This window comes from Photinus pyralis, unplaced genomic scaffold (assembly GCF_008802855.1).
Source record: "Photinus pyralis isolate 1611_PpyrPB1 unplaced genomic scaffold, Ppyr1.3 Ppyr1.4_LG4, whole genome shotgun sequence".
NCBI lineage: Eukaryota > Metazoa > Arthropoda > Insecta > Coleoptera > Lampyridae > Photinus > Photinus pyralis.
Window position 1 is genome coordinate 40,394,438 of NW_022170511.1, and position 16,061 is coordinate 40,410,498.

The 16,061-nt window shown below is 35.1% G+C and overlaps 1 protein-coding gene across 1 annotated transcript; it reads left to right on the plus strand.

The window, feature by feature from the left end:
• Nucleotides 1–1,733: 1,733 nt before the first annotated feature.
• Nucleotides 1,734–5,623, plus strand: LOC116169343. Its single transcript, XM_031485414.1, has 9 exons — nt 1,734–1,806; nt 3,133–3,471; nt 3,522–3,578; nt 3,639–3,701; nt 3,842–3,934; nt 3,987–4,049; nt 4,136–4,234; nt 5,323–5,352; nt 5,411–5,623. Exons 1-9 carry the CDS (start codon nt 1,768–1,770, stop codon nt 5,492–5,494), a joined length of 867 nt encoding a protein of 288 aa, XP_031341274.1. The 5' UTR covers nt 1,734–1,767; the 3' UTR covers nt 5,495–5,623.
• Nucleotides 5,624–16,061: the final 10,438 nt, after the last annotated feature.

Here is a 16,061-nt window from a genome sequence, read left to right on the forward strand (position 1 = left end):
CATGTGTATGTGAATAGGGGTTTTTGACCGGGTTTTTTATCCTAGTACATTTTACATAAAAAAAATAAATTTCAAATTTTCACGATTTAATGATATATTTTATGATAAAAAGTTCATTTAAAAAACCATTTTGTAGATTTTTACAACAACAACACAATTTAATTTGAATAAATTACCGACATTACATAAAGTTATTTGTATATAGCCGGGCATCATCCCGAAAAATATCGTTATTAGAAAATATCTAGTGCTAACTCATAAATAAAATTAAACTATTAATAAAGTCTAGCTAGAAAACAAGTTCAAAGATCGCTGACAATTTTAACAAAAATAACGTACCTCAACAATTAATTCTAACTATAAACCAACTTGAAACAACATTCAAAGTTAAACAAATGAACAATGAACCATAAATACGAATGAATAATGCAAGAAATGGCTTTAATAAGAATGGTAATTAACGGAAAGAATAAGGAATTGAACATTTGCTAAGGTAACACTATTAAACGTCATTATTTAGATAAATAGTTCCACCACACATTTTCATCACTTAATACGGAGATCTTATTAGCATATCTTTTGGCCCCCGTAAACCGAACTTCGCGAGCTCACTGTCCGCCAATCCTCTGTTGGAGTCCTCCTCTTTCCGAACCGGTACAGATAAGCCCCCAAAATTTCATGTTCCGTGATTAACTGAACACATTCAAATTTTGAGGGATCCTGGACCGAACCTACACTGTCGGAATGAAATTGAAAATGGTTCTTCCTACATTTACTGTTTTCCAGCTCGTCTCCCATAACTTCTTAATTTTTAATTTTGTGTTTTCATAAATTTCCAAATCGAAAGGTCGAAACAGTGCGGTATGTCCGCACAAAGAGTATACTCCTTGGTTCGAGCAATTTTTATAGAAATTATTATTTGCGACCCGCATTTACCGTGTCCCATTCTTGCATTAAAGTCTCCTTATTTTGTAGGTAGACTTTCTCGTTTTTGGGCACGTTGGTAGGTATTCCCGTGAAAAACTCGTGAGATATGAATAAAATTGTTGTAGGCATTTGTTTATATTTAATTATAGTTTGTGTATTAACTGAATAGTAATTAATTAACAATTAAACAAAGAATCATAATAATATCTGAGAATATCTACAATCAATTTAGGTTGAAAAGCATCATTGTGAAAATATGAATTGTTAAACGAGTCTAGGCTTACTCTGTACAAATATATCCATTGGATAAGTTACGGTGAAAGTAATTAACGCGGCTAATAATCACGGTCAATGTGATAAATATGGGGTGCGTTTCAAAACTTGAGGGAAAGGGAAGCTACTGCCATTTGAAACTAAGAAAATATTGAATGTTCCGGGGGCTGTTCAAAAAATTATTCACGTTGACCGGTTATTATGAATAATCACGGCATTCAATATTTTAACCACAGCTGACAAAGGTATAATTAATTCCAAGTGTTCGAAGAATTAATTGAACAGTATTGCCAGAATACTTCCGCCTAGTACGTATATCCGGGCTACTAGTAATTGAATCATCTCATCTACTTTCATAATTTTTTATTCGATTTGGTATCAATTCATTACAGGTATTAAGTCTAAGTCCACTTTTACTTATTTGTCGTTATCGGTTGAGTAAGTAATAGTCAGTCAGGAGAAAACTAGACTACCACAAATATGCAAAATGGATAAGTACCAAATCGTTGCCATATTCCACTGTTGCCGTAAGTAGACGACCTAAATTTTGTTTTGTTTTAGGGAATTATGGCTGCTCTCGACTTTGCCGAGGAGGTGATAAACGAAGTAAGTCTTCAACCAACACAAAGCAAAATATCTTAACTATATAAAACCAAACAGTGAAAGAGATCCTTGCGTCATCGTGAGCAACTTGTACTTTGTATTCAACTCGCCTCCGAAATTATGTTTCGGAACATTAATTTAATTTATACAGTTGCGCGAGTTTTGAAACCTAAGAAAATGTCTACTTTACGCAGGAAATTGCATGGCCGCTATGTGCGCGTATTATGAAGTCATGCGTTATTGATTGTTTATATCGCATTTTTTATGATGTTGAACTGCCAAGAACTAATAGAATCCTTCCCTTCCCATATTCTCCAAACTTTGACAGTCCATCAATTGAAATGGGGTCTTACTTAAATAGCGTATGTTAATGCCATGCAAAGGTACAGAATGATTATTTAATGTAAGCTACCTCCCCATTTACAGAATTTTCGAATTCCGACACAATCAATATGAGGGCTCATTTGACGTACCCCTTCTCATTTTACTATTATCAAAGATTTGAATGTATTTCTCTTTTCTGACCCGTACTATAGTAGGTACCTTTTAACAGGGGCAGTAAGGAGAAAACTCATAAAAGCACATGCCATTAACCCCACTTGTCTTGGTAGCAGAAGTTAAAAAAAATAGATTGGGTCAATTTTGGTTCATCATACCAGTTGAGGGTTAAGATTTTAAAATCTTGAAATCTTTAATTCCTCTCGTTTATAGTAAAAATATCCTGCAATTTTTAGTGGCAAATCATATTTTTTAACCTCATAGCTTCCAAGATTTGGGGACTTCGAAGAAAGGGCTAAAACTAGATGCACTTCTACATGCCTTTGAATGTATAACATATCACACTATGGAAAAATGTGATTTCAGTGCTGAGAGCAAACCCTTGGACGAACAGAAGTGTATTTCTTTTCTTATCTCATCAGTGGACACTCCCAAATGGACGGAGCCATGTTTCTAAATAAATATCGTTTTCCATTCAGCCTCTTTGACTTCATTATTTACGCTGTTAAGGGCTGTTACTATTACCTAAGAGAAATGACATGTCACATTTACGTTTAAACTAGCTGGGGTTTTACTACGGACAAGCTGCTATAACGAATTGAAATATTCAGCCTTGTGATATATCAGACACGTCAAACTTAACGTGCAGGTTATCTGCCGAAAAACGTTATTTTACGTTATTTAGTATGGGCAAAATAACGTTTTGTACAGATAAACTGCACGTTAAATTTAACGTGTCTGATATATCACACGACTAATGATCTCGATCCACTATTTTAAATATTGCCACATTTGGGAGTACCTATTTAAAATTCCATTATTAATCTACAGACCCAAAGTATTCCCCAAGAACGTAACTCCATTCGTCAGCGCCGGCAAGAGGTAATAGCTACGAATACTAGCCGTCAAGAAACTACGACAGAGCTGATTCCAACAACAACCGAAACATCAACGTCTGATCCTACAACCGTTACCGTTCTCAACTTTTTCCCTGACCTCGCCAACGACTCGATCAACGAAATCGATTCCGATCGCGTGCGCTTGATACGCGAGGACGAGCCAAAAGGCGCCAAAAATGGCACGGTAAAGGGAAGACAGGAAGACGACGACGGAGACGGCGGTGGACTTTTAGGTGCCATCATTTCTGGGTTTTTGGGAAGTCTTAGTAATGTAACTTTGAGTAATAGTTGGAGCGAGGTCTAGAGTTTTCAAATTTTTAGCCCGAAGGCGGGGTCGATATTGATGCTGTCGTTAACGTAATCGGAAGCTTGAGTGTGGTAATTACTAAATAGGGGTGTGATTGCAAGCTGGACCTTTTCAAAATTAATCTGTTTCAGGCGCGAACGGATGGGACTTACGATTTTTCAGGTTTGACGGATACGTTAATGGCCTTTTTCGGGGTAAGTTACGCCTCATTCATCGGCTGTCTAGAATCGTGCTCTGCGGTGGATTAATGATGGATTAATTAGACAGTTGGCGCGAAAAAGAAAGCTAACACGAGCGGAAATAATTAGTATATTGTATGTACTCTTACTTTTAGGGTGGCGACGACGGCGGCGGTTCGGACGTAGGATCGTTCGTCGGAGGTCTTGCAGCAGCGTCAATTGCGGGATTTGCCAATCCTCCTGGAGCGGTAATTCGGACCGAAGCAATTAACTAAGATTTTACATTGCAATTTTTTACAGAAAGGAGCCGGAAGCCTAGTGGGAAACTTATTAAAACAAGTATTGCCTGCCATAAGCGCTCCGGTAATGTAGAATTATGTAATTACTTGAATAACATGCATTTGACAAATAGCCAATTTCTCCGAGTTTTCTAAAATCGTTGTTTGTAGGATCCACCTGCACCAGGAGAAAAACCGCAACAAAGCGGCGCTGGAGGTTTCCTACTTAATTTACTGAATGGATTGTTTGGCACTCCGCCCGATGCAAATGTGAGTACCTACACATCGTTTACGATCACGCTTTTACTCACGTCGTGTTGGATTTTATTTTATTTTTCATCCAATTTTTTTTTATTTAAATAAATAATAGTGGCCCTCTCGTGGTTCGTACAAGAATTAGACTTGAGCTCTTCCACAGCCAAAAACCGAATGCCCAAAAAATCGTTTTTCCCTATTAATCCTCTCTCATGGTTTTCGTCTATCCACACACCAAGAAAGTGACGCCGTGTAATTAAATTAGTCATTCTTTATCACGAATGAATCTGATTCGTTTAGCTCAAAGAATTACGTGAACTCTAGTGCCATAAAGAAAACTCGCTGTAGTGTCAACATTACTAGTAATTTTCAAAATTTTCTTACACTATAATTTTGTGCTTATTGTATCTACTCATTAACCTGATCTGCACAAAATTTAAAATTAGCGGCCCAAATTAGCACATTATGAGATAGTTGGAACTTAATTCCTTTCAGTCGACACTACAACTTCACGGACCCCCGACCCCTTCACTTCCTAAATGATACATACAAATAAAGATCGAAGATTTACGAACCTACGGATTTTCAAAACTGTAGAATTAGTACAATTGTTTCGAAAGCGACCTTTCAGTTTGACCACCCCTTATACTCCACTAAAACTGCGCAACCCTAACAAGATTTAACCCATTAAGTCAGCCTCTGTTACACATCAAATTCAATTCTCCTCAATAAATGGAAAAGTTCAACCCCAATCCAGGAATCGTCTCCAACTACAGAAAATCGTCCCTCAAATATTCGGCTCTGCAGACTACTCCTAGGACCTAGGAAAAGTTCCGTTCCGAAAAAGAAAGTCTCAAATATTTTCGTTCAATGAAACCTTTAATAACAATTGATATATTTAATCGATTTAAAATTTATCAGTAGTTTAGCTACAATAATGGGTAATTTTTGCAATATTTAACACTCCGCAATATTTAAGAGACATTTCTGCCCAAGAATATTTGCTCCGTAATTTTCGGGAACGATCTGGCACAAACAAACCTCCTTAGTTTCTAAATTCATGTCGCTTTTAATTATAATAATATAACTATATTTTGTTTCAGAATCCCAATCCGCCATTCTCTTTCGCAACGGTAAACCACCAACGTTCCCAGCCTCTCCACATTTACCTACAAACATTTTATTTTTCAGATCAAATCGAATATAATCACGGCCGTGGTTTCGGCAGTGTCGTCGATCCTAGGCGCATCGTCCTCGGCCAGCTCCAAAGGGTAGAAACGAAGAAGTTTTTCCATTAGGTTACAAATATCGTATATTTTTTTAATTGAGTCGCTTTCCCCGCAGAAGTGCGTAGATTGTTTGAATTAAAAACAGATTAAGTGTAATAAAGGAGATGCAATTGCATAATTTGTTTTGTGTGTGTTTTTTTTTATCGCACGGTGAAATTAATTAACATAATGGCCAGTAATAACTTGCTTTCACTGCCAGCTGTGACGGATTCGCAGAGAAACATCTTACTTTAATTGTTCAAAAAATTTTTAATAACTAATGGCCAATACGAATAAGCGTATCATGTAAAATGTAGAAAGTACGGAAGTAATATCCGATGATAACATTGGGAATTACTAAGGATTTTACTGCATCGTTTGCAGTGCAGTACAGGTTTTCAAACTTTCTTATTTAGACAAAACGACAGTTTTTAATTTTGTGCATGAAAATTGAGCTCACGAACTTGAAAATGGAAATTTCCTATGCATAATTTTCTCTTAGACGCCGACATTCATAAACGAGGAAGAGTAGCTTGTTATAAGAGCAACATTTGCCTGGAGGAAATTTAATAACATTATTAAATTTATACACGCAAGCATCAGTTCCAAACACAATTTGCTCAATAAACCAATTATGAGACTGTTACCCACGGAAATTTAAACAAATTTAAGATTTGTTGTCGGGGAGTAAACATCTGGGTGAAATTACATTTTGCATGAATTAACACTCACTTCGCTTTCTTCTAATATACTATTTACATATCTTCAATGGGGATAATACTGTGCTTATTATTACCTACTTACCCACTTGCATTACGCAATTCATTAAAATAAAATTATGGCAAGGAGACTCCAGGTTAAAATTGGAAATTGTTTGGATTTGCACTGAATATCGTTGTCTTAGATTTTTTTAGTGCACTTATGTCAGGGGTTAATGATTCTTGTTTCGCAGTTGATCAATTATATTTGTTATGGCTTGTCTGTAGAAAAGAAGTAGGATCACAAAGGAGCGGGACCTGGAAACAATCTATAAATCAGTTGGAAAGGTATTTAAATGAATTCGGGTGAAAATTGCCTTTCTCTAGCCAAGTTGATGGCAACGAATCGATTTCGCACCTTCACAAAATGACATCTCTGCAACTAACGTTATTACTTTATTATTTGTGTACCAATTTTATTTAAAAAAAACACCAAAACATCAAAAAGTACAAGTATGGGTTGTGCAGGTTATTACTCGTACATTTTGCCTTATACTAAATAATATTTATTAAGAAGGTTGGAAATTTGACAATAGATGAAAATTATTATTATTATTTTTAGTTGCTAAACAACCCTCACAAAGCACAATAAATTCCCACAGGATACAATAGGTATTTTAATTAACTTAGTCTTTCTGGGAATTTAATCCTGCCTCCGTATCTAATATAACTTTTGGTTTTCGAGATAACTTAGAGGCTGGACCTTCTTTGGTTTGTTGATTGGTCATCTTAGAGAAAATCTGACTTCAATCGGTCTATCGATATAGTTGGCACCCTTGAAATCAAGTTAGCACCCCCACTTTTACCGATTGAAATTTTATTATTAGTCGCATCAGAAACTATGAATTAAAGACTAATTTGTACCTCCAAGTTAGATTTTCATTGTTTAAACAATTTATACATTATTTAAACAATTTTTCTCGGAATTAATAAAAAGAAATGCAAATGTAAGGACTAATTTGTACTCAGGGGGTCGATTTTTGAAACCAGTCGCATCTATGATCGTATACGCTTAGATGCGAAGACTTAAAAACGTATACGTTTTCTAAATGCAATTTTTGACTACTGTTCGTAACTGCCTGGAAGGTGGTGAGGTGAAGAAATTGCTTAATAATAATATTTTAGGCACTGATTAGCATGAATACTCAAAACACGATGGACACGCCAAAGCGAGGGTGTAATACCACGCAAAACCAAAAAAGGTGGCTTGTGGAGTTTGCTAAAAAAAACACCCCGATATAATAGCAGGGAAACAAACTACGACTTTGACGTGCAAGAAAGAAAGAAAGAACGAAGTAGCTGGTACATTTTGATAAATTGTGCTTCTTTTAAGATTTCTATGGGGTTGCAAGGATACGGTTCCTATTCGGGCGATAATTGCGTTCGGCATTCTCTAAATTGTCTATTACAAACACATTCACAACTTCATCCATTGCTGTAAGTAGATAGGTACCTCTCAAGTCTCAAGAGTCAAAACTTCAACACTAACCAATACATAACCCACAAAACGTCAGTTGATGCGAGGGTTTGCGAACGCCATTTACCCGCTCGCAGGTATTTTTCATTTGCCTATTATAACGGGCGATCAGAAATGAGTTGCTGTCGAGTCGCCTTTGGAAGTTCAAGTTAAATACGATTTTCCATGTAAACAAAAATTTCAAAGGCGAATTGACAGCAACTCATTTTTGATCGCATAGTATGACAATGATATCTGTCATATGAGATAAATGAAGCACTCTATGATGTCCTAGGGCGTAATGAAAGGGCATAATGGGACTGTCACCTCATTATGCCCTCAGACGTCCTTTCAAACATATTGATTCGTATGAAGCACTTTATGTTGTACAAACAATAAGAATCATTACATTGGTATATTATGGAAACGTATTATTTGAAATTATGACAAATAAAATGTATGCACCTCAGACATTACTCTACATTTAACACTCGGGCGGTTTACAATCAGCCGCCCTAGGCATAAATATCGCCACAATGCCCTTGATGCTAAATAGTCAAAATGGCAGACGTTTATAATAAACTTTTGTGTGTATTTGTCAAAATTTGAAAAATTACGTAAAAATAGACTGGACTGCTCAATATGCTTTATTAATAACTTTTTCGCCCACTAGTATACTGCGCTGAAAAACAATAGCGACCTGTTTATGTTTTTAAGAACGTGTACCAATTTTCAAAGCGATTGGGTACAGTTACAGTGTTATTGTGCCCATGGACAGACAGACAAATGGACAGATAGGTAGACAGCAATACAAAATTAGGATTGTTACTAATTTAGCAGAATACATTCTTTCTCCCAACGTGCGCCCTGGCTCAGACGATTCTAAACAATATAATTTATTTACAAAAAAAGTTTGTGTGTATAAATTAGCCCTTAATTTATACGTTGAATTTTACTAATTCCGTGAATTGTCTTTTTTTAGAAAAAATTTTTAAAAATAATGTATAAATTATTTAAACAATGAAAATCTAACTTGGGTCTTTAATTCATAGTTTTTGATGCGTTTGGTGGCTACTTGATTTCAAGTTAAGAATCGGTTTTCCGGCAGAACTAAGCGGGTAGCATTTAAACATTCCGGCATAGGATTCAGCACCCACGCAAATTTGATTGGTCGATTTGAATTTGCTGTTGTAAATTAACACGGAGTGCCGAAATCAGTACCAGAATGTTGGACAGTGCTGAAACACAGGTCGGAATGTTGCCATGCATTTGGCATATTATGCTTATTACGTGTCAACAATGCAGTCTTTCTGTCTTCTGAGTTGTTGATGTATTAAGTTACCATTCTTTCTCTCTGGACCTTAATTGATTTTATTCCTAAATGCCTGGAAGAATATTACTAGGGAAGAATAAGAAACTTTGTTCGCTCAAGAAATATACGACTTCAAGATTGCTATTTATTAAACTTATTACAAAGAGCATCCGCAATTAAAATGAAGATATTCAAAAAGTCAAAAAATGTACAAAGTTCCTAGTGTGAACAACAAAGCTGAATTTCAATATGTCGATGGCAATATTGGATTTTGTAATTGTCCCAGTGGGAAATTTAATCGGTTTTGCAAACATTTTGATCTTCCAGTAAGTTTAAATTCTATGGCCCAGTTAGCGTTTGAGGAAAATGTTCAACCTATACGACATTTTACGAACCATTGGTTGTTTCAAACACCGAATATACAACAGCAATAATCCTGAAGTCAAGTCTCTGTTCATAACAATTTTTCAATATCGCTAAACAATATCTCTGTTGGTTGCAAACAAGATGATTTCTCTGAAGTAACTCCACTAAGATAATTTTTAGCTTCCTAGCATGTGCTAGGTAGCTATTGCGATAGCCGTTTTTTGAACATTTCAAAATTTCATCAAATGTCGACGTTTTAGACCATTTTAAGCAACTTTTAAAGAATAAAATTTTTTTCCGTCTGTATGTACGTACGTACGTTTGTTGCCAACGGGCCGGATTTTTGAAAAAAAATTTTGGAGCGCCGTAACGGCATCGAACTTTTTTTTTCAAATAGCAACCTAAAATTTTTATTCTATTATTTGGAAGACTTTATTTTCCTGTGTACAACCTACAAAAAATTGGGCCGGGTTATATTATCAAAAAACGGAGAAAAAAATTGTCAAAGTCAAAAAATTGTGTTGCATATGTGCAAAACGCAACGATCAATTTAAACGAAATTTCTATGGTAAGTCCCTTTAATAAAAGCAAACAAAATTCATGCGCAAAAATCGTGTTGCGCATGCGCAGAAATGCAATTTTCTTATTTATGGAACAATTAAAATGAAATTTGGATGGTAGGTCCTCCTAATAAAAGAAAACAAAACGCATGCGCAAAAAATCGAGTTGCGCATGTGCAACATCCAACGTTATTATTTATGGAGCAATTTTAACGAAAATTGGATGGTAGGTCCCTCTAATAAAAGCAAACAAAATGCATGCGCAAAAATCGTGTTGCGCATGCGCAGAAATGCAACTTTCTTATTTATGGAACAATTTTAACGAAATTGAGATGGTAGGTCCTTTTAATAAAAGCTAACAAAATGCATGCGCAAAAAATAGTGTTGCGCATGTGCAACATCCAACTTTCTTATTTAAGGAGCAATTTTAACGAAATTTGGATGGTAGGTCCCTCTAATAAAAGCAGTGCGTACATATGTTGGCAATTTTTGGTTTCAGCTAGGAAGCTATTCTGTCAAGAATTTGACACCTGGTTTAATGTAAAATTAAACGTACTCGTATGTTAAAGATGGGAATGCTGTTTTTCATCAACATTCCGACCTGTGTTTCCGCCCTGCTCGACATTCTGGTACTGATTTCGACACTTCGCGTTAATTGACCAAACCAAATCCAAATTGACCAATGAAAATAGCGCAAGTGCTGAATCCCATACCGGAATGTTTAAATGCAAGCGGGTACAAATTCTAATTTTGTGGCATATGTTTACTTGATTTGGGCAAAGTGGGGGTGCCAACTTTATCGACCTCACGAACTTGTTGTAAACCTTGTTAAATTAAAAAATGTTTATCTTTTCGTGATAAAACTTTATAAGTACTATCATATGTTGGTCGTAATGGATTTTTGAAGCGCCAAGGCTCATGATGCCTCAAGGAGACTTATAATATTCTTTATGTATAAGATTTTTCGAATGCCGTGTTGACTAGCGGAGAGGGGTCGAATCAAGTTCATTTTTCCTCGTAATTGTACTTACTATTAGTAGAGGAGTTAGCCCGAAATCCACTGAACGAGAGTTATCAAAATTTTAACCGATGGAGTTCTACTTTAGTTAGCCTATCCGGGTATGCTAAAATCGATCGTCTGCCGAGGGGCGATTTTTAAAAAGAGAAATGCGCTAAAAAGGTGCTAAATATATCCTGTAATTGGAATTTCTTTTCTGTTGGATATTAAAGTATTATTATTAAAACTCTCATGGAAAATAAACATGAATCTTCATTCAAGTATTAGTATTATGTGTTACGTAATTACGTTAAGGAGTTATGACCATTAGATTTATTCCAGTTAATTAATTGATGTAGGTACCTACGCATCTGCTTTGTTTGAATTTGTGTCCTGTTCAATGGGAGTCAATTCGTTTGAAATTATACTTTAATTTGAAGAAAAATTGTTTATGTTAAATCACAACCTCTGTTCTCAGCATGGAGCTACTCAAGACTAAAAATTTCGTACCGCTGATTCATATTTTCCCACAAAAAGCGGGACTTTGTACACAAATTGTTTGATTTTTGTTTCTACATACATGAACATTTTTTTTAGTACAACTTTGTTCAATTTACAGTTAGGTTATTCTTCGAATTATTGATTTGTATTATCTTTGAATATAAAATATATTTCATACTCATTATATAAAGTTGCTTAATAGTTCCGGTTATAGTTAAAGCGTTGCCACCCCTTACACGAAAACGTAGGTGTAAAGATGTATAGAGAAAGGTGTAATTAAGGAATGGTTTTTCTGGTCTCAGATAGACTTATTTGATGGATAGCCTTCTACATAATTAATTCGTTTCCAGTTTAACTTAAACAAGGAAAACTGGCCCTGAGTAGTTTTGCTATTAGGTACTATTGTACAGATAGGATATAAGAAACGTTTCTCTTGTTTCGTTCGCAAATATCGGAATGTGTTTCTCAACAGTTGAGTACAATGTTTGATTGTGCGCAAATTAATTCCAGTTCTGTGTCATTAAAATGTGTATGATAAGAAGTGTGCTAAAAGCTCTGCAATTATTTCCAAACAAGTATAAATTGTGCAGATTAAGTGCATTTTTTTCAAACTTAGTAGCTTAGTAAATGGTTGGGATAAGGTAGTAGCATGCTATATTTCTCGATATTTATACTTTCATGGTAAATGATCAATGGGGAGGGGGTTCTTAACAGATAAGCATTTAAAGACCACCTGGTACCTATACGTTCAAAATCTACGGTATATAATGCAAGAAGAATCAAGCCCGAAATATTGCATTTTCCTTTTGTAGGTACTTTCCTCCAACATTTTCGAGATATTCACAATTAAGTTTTTACATGGCCGGAGATGTGTCTCGTCTAGATGATCTTTCCGCTCTTTGAGAGTACCCTCCTCCGACACTCCGTTCTGCAGATATTTTTGCACTGAACGTTTTTATTTCATCAGTAGATATGTCTCGTCGTGTCGTTGTACTTGCCCTTTATGAGTACTCACTTCGTTTTCAAGATATCCAGACGATTCATTTTGCCTTTGAAAGTACTTTCCTCCGATAAACCGCTTTCGAAATATTCACTCTTAAAGTTTTCACATCACCAATGGATATATTTCTTCCAGACGTCCGCATCGAACCTTGTGACTTGTGAGTAACCACTTCCTACAATCTGTTTATGAGCTATAAGAAATTGTATCCGATCACGATAAGGGGTCGAGGAGGAGGAGGACTATGGCATATTAATGTAATCTAATTAACTGTAAAAACAAAATATTTTATTAAGATTTTTTATTTGCGATCGATTTCGACTAAGGTTTCATCATCAGACATAAAAAGGTTGAAAAATAACGCATCATGAATGTGAAATTTGCCGCGATTTTTGTACGATAATTATCTGATGTCCTGTTTAATGATTAATCTTTATTATTTAATGAGAACCGGACCCAGACGCAGGATATGGAAAATGTCAATATCATGTTTTGCAAAATAAATAAATAACCCAACAACCCAACAGCTATTCCAACCAATGCGTTATTGTTGCATAGAACAACATTAAAGAAGAAACATAAACTTTTGGGGTCGTACAAAAATCTTTGCATATTTCACTTTACTAATTTTGCTCTCATCACTCATTATTTTTGTACCTTTGATTGCCGCAATGCCCGATGGTTATATCTTCAACTAAATTGATCGCACATAAAAAAATCTTAATAAAATGTTTTATTAACATTTGTTGCTGTTGGGAAAATGAGAAACGTCAATCGGATCACATTTACTGTGATATGTGGAACATGTTAAAAGGAAAGACTTTTGTAATCGAAGGCATAGGATAGTCAATTTTAAAGTAAATTAACTAGAGGCATATACAGAACTAACAAAAGTATCCGTTCTCATACTTTATGAGGGTAGCGCTAGACGAGGTGTTAACGCAAAAAAATCTGAACTGATTTTATGCCTGGGAGATGTTCTATGCGTTCATCTCCTGACACTAGGACACGTATATTGGTCTACAATTCGTCATCGTGATAGTAACTCAACTGTTGCAGCTTTGTCTCCAATGTTATTTTTATTATTTTATGTTCCCAACAAATTCTTAGACACGTTCATTAGTATTTTCACTTGCATGTGCAGTTTGCGGATAAAAATATACAGACTGTCTCAAGTAGGGGGTATGGCAACGGCATTAATTTTTATAATTGAACGTTCTGCAATTTTGCGATACATTGTGAATACTTTTCGTTGAGCGTAGTCGACGGTTTTCCTAATGTGTAACTGGGAATTATTATTTATTGACTTCATAAATCATGTGTACCTTGAAGTAAATTAACAACAGATTGTGCACGAAAGTAAGTGTTCATGTTTTATCTACTCGCATGTTTCATTAGCCTATTATGTCATATTTGGAAAATGTACTTTTTACAATTCATGCTCAATCTGTTGTCAGTTGAGTTCAACGAATTGTTTCCAATTGCATATTTTCAATCACCTGTGGTTTCTTGCATACTGAAAATTGTTTAACGATCTTTTAAAAAGTGTCAAAAGTCCCAAATCGCGCAGATGGCGTTTAGATCAAAATACTGACAGAAAATTATTACTTATACTAAAGCATTGGAGGAAAGTTCAAATTATACAACAAGAGTGGACCATGCTGGAAAAGAAAGGTTAATTCTCGCGGTAATTATTGGTATGTACCGGTAGCTAGTTATACTTACGGGAAAAATATTATTTAAATTATGTTTACATATTAAATAGTTGAAGGGTGCAATTAGATGTAACGCAACCCTTAATAGAAGTTACTAACGTTAAACAAAATTGAAAAAGTACATGACAAGGTTCTCAATTCCTTAGACCTAAAAATTTCCAGATTACATAATTCCTTAGACTTTGACGTTTACAGAAAACCAACTACGAGTACTACCGACCACGTGATTCCTTTTACTTCTTTTCATCCACTTTGCCATAAATGATCTGCCTTCCGGTCCTATTTCAATAGACTATGCACCCTTCCTTTAAAACGTCTGAATTTTAAAAAAGAACTGAATATCATCTTCCAAATTGCAGAGCACAATAGTTACCCAGAACACCTAATCCGAAAGCTCTACAAGAATGTCTTCCCCAAAACTACTTTTCCTTGCCGTTTATAGGTCGTCTTTCAAGAATCTTTTTAAACACTCCAACATTAACATCCCCTTTTCGTCCAAAGATAATCTCCAAAACAGCCTCGTTCAGACAAAAGATAAAATCGACAAGCTAGTCAAATCCGGTGTTTGCAAATTAAATTGTGCCACTTGCGACGCTTTTTACCTCGGTCAAACTGGTCGGAAACTAGAATCGCGGAACATTTTGCTGCCATTAAACATAATAATTTAAATGCTAAGTCGTCCTTTGCCAACCACATTTTAAGCTCGGGCCATTCCTTTAATCCCAAACTAAAGCACGAGATCCTACACACTTGGGAAAATCTAATTGCACCCTTTCAACTATTTAATATGTAAACATAATTTAAATAATATTTTTCCTGTAAGTATAATCACAGCTTTAAATATACTATAAATCTGTGGTATAACTAGCTACCGTTACATACCAATAATTAACCTCTCTTTTCCAGCATCGTCCACTCTTGTTGTATAATTTATAATTTGAACTTTTTTCCAATTAAATTCTGCTTTAGTAAGTAATAATTTTCCTTCAGTATTTTGCTCTAAACTCCGGTTTAATTGAATTTTACAACAATTAAAGTTTTATGGGGAATGGTTTGTGTTTAGGATCTCCATTAACAATTGACCCCATTGTGTGATAATCCATATCAAGATGGACCTCAACAATTATTTTTATTATTATTAATGTCACAAGGCATCATAAGAAATAATTGTAATCCTAATTAGAATTAATTTAGTTTTGCCGAAAAAAATTTTAGTGTTTTATCTTTGACCTTTTTTTTCTTAGTTTTTTTGTAATAAAACCTGGCACAATTTTTGTAGGTTGTACACAGAAAAATAAGGTCTTTCGAATAGCCTAATAAAAATTTTAGGTTGCTTTTATTTTTCGTTTCCTTATGCGTAATATACATACCCAAAATTTGAAGCAAATCCGTCGAGCCGTTATCTCGGCCAACATCCGTACGTTCATACAGACGGAAAAAATGTTTTTTTTGAAAGCTGCTTAAAATCATGTAAAATGTCAACATTTCAGGAAATGTTGACATGTCCAAAAAAGGGTGATCGCAATAGCTACCCTAGCTCATGCTAGGGAGCTATAATGGCGAATTCGCAACCTATACTCAATTGCTATATTATGCAATTTAAAATTTTAAGTTTTGCAGCCGTAACGCTTAAAGATGAGAATTATTAACGACCGACAAAAAGCGAGTTTATGATTTTGGACTTTCGTGAACACGATAACTCACTAACGGTTTCGAATTTTCCAATTCTGTTTTTAGCAATTGCAATAGGTAGACAATGGTTAAGGGGCTAATTGATTAAACGTTGGTCAATATTCGTCAACTAGAAGTGACTTTGTCGCTCGTTGTCTACATGGCGCAGTATATTTGTACATCAAGATAGGGTAGCTAGTAGCTTGTAAAAAATTTATATGTTCTAATAATCTAATTG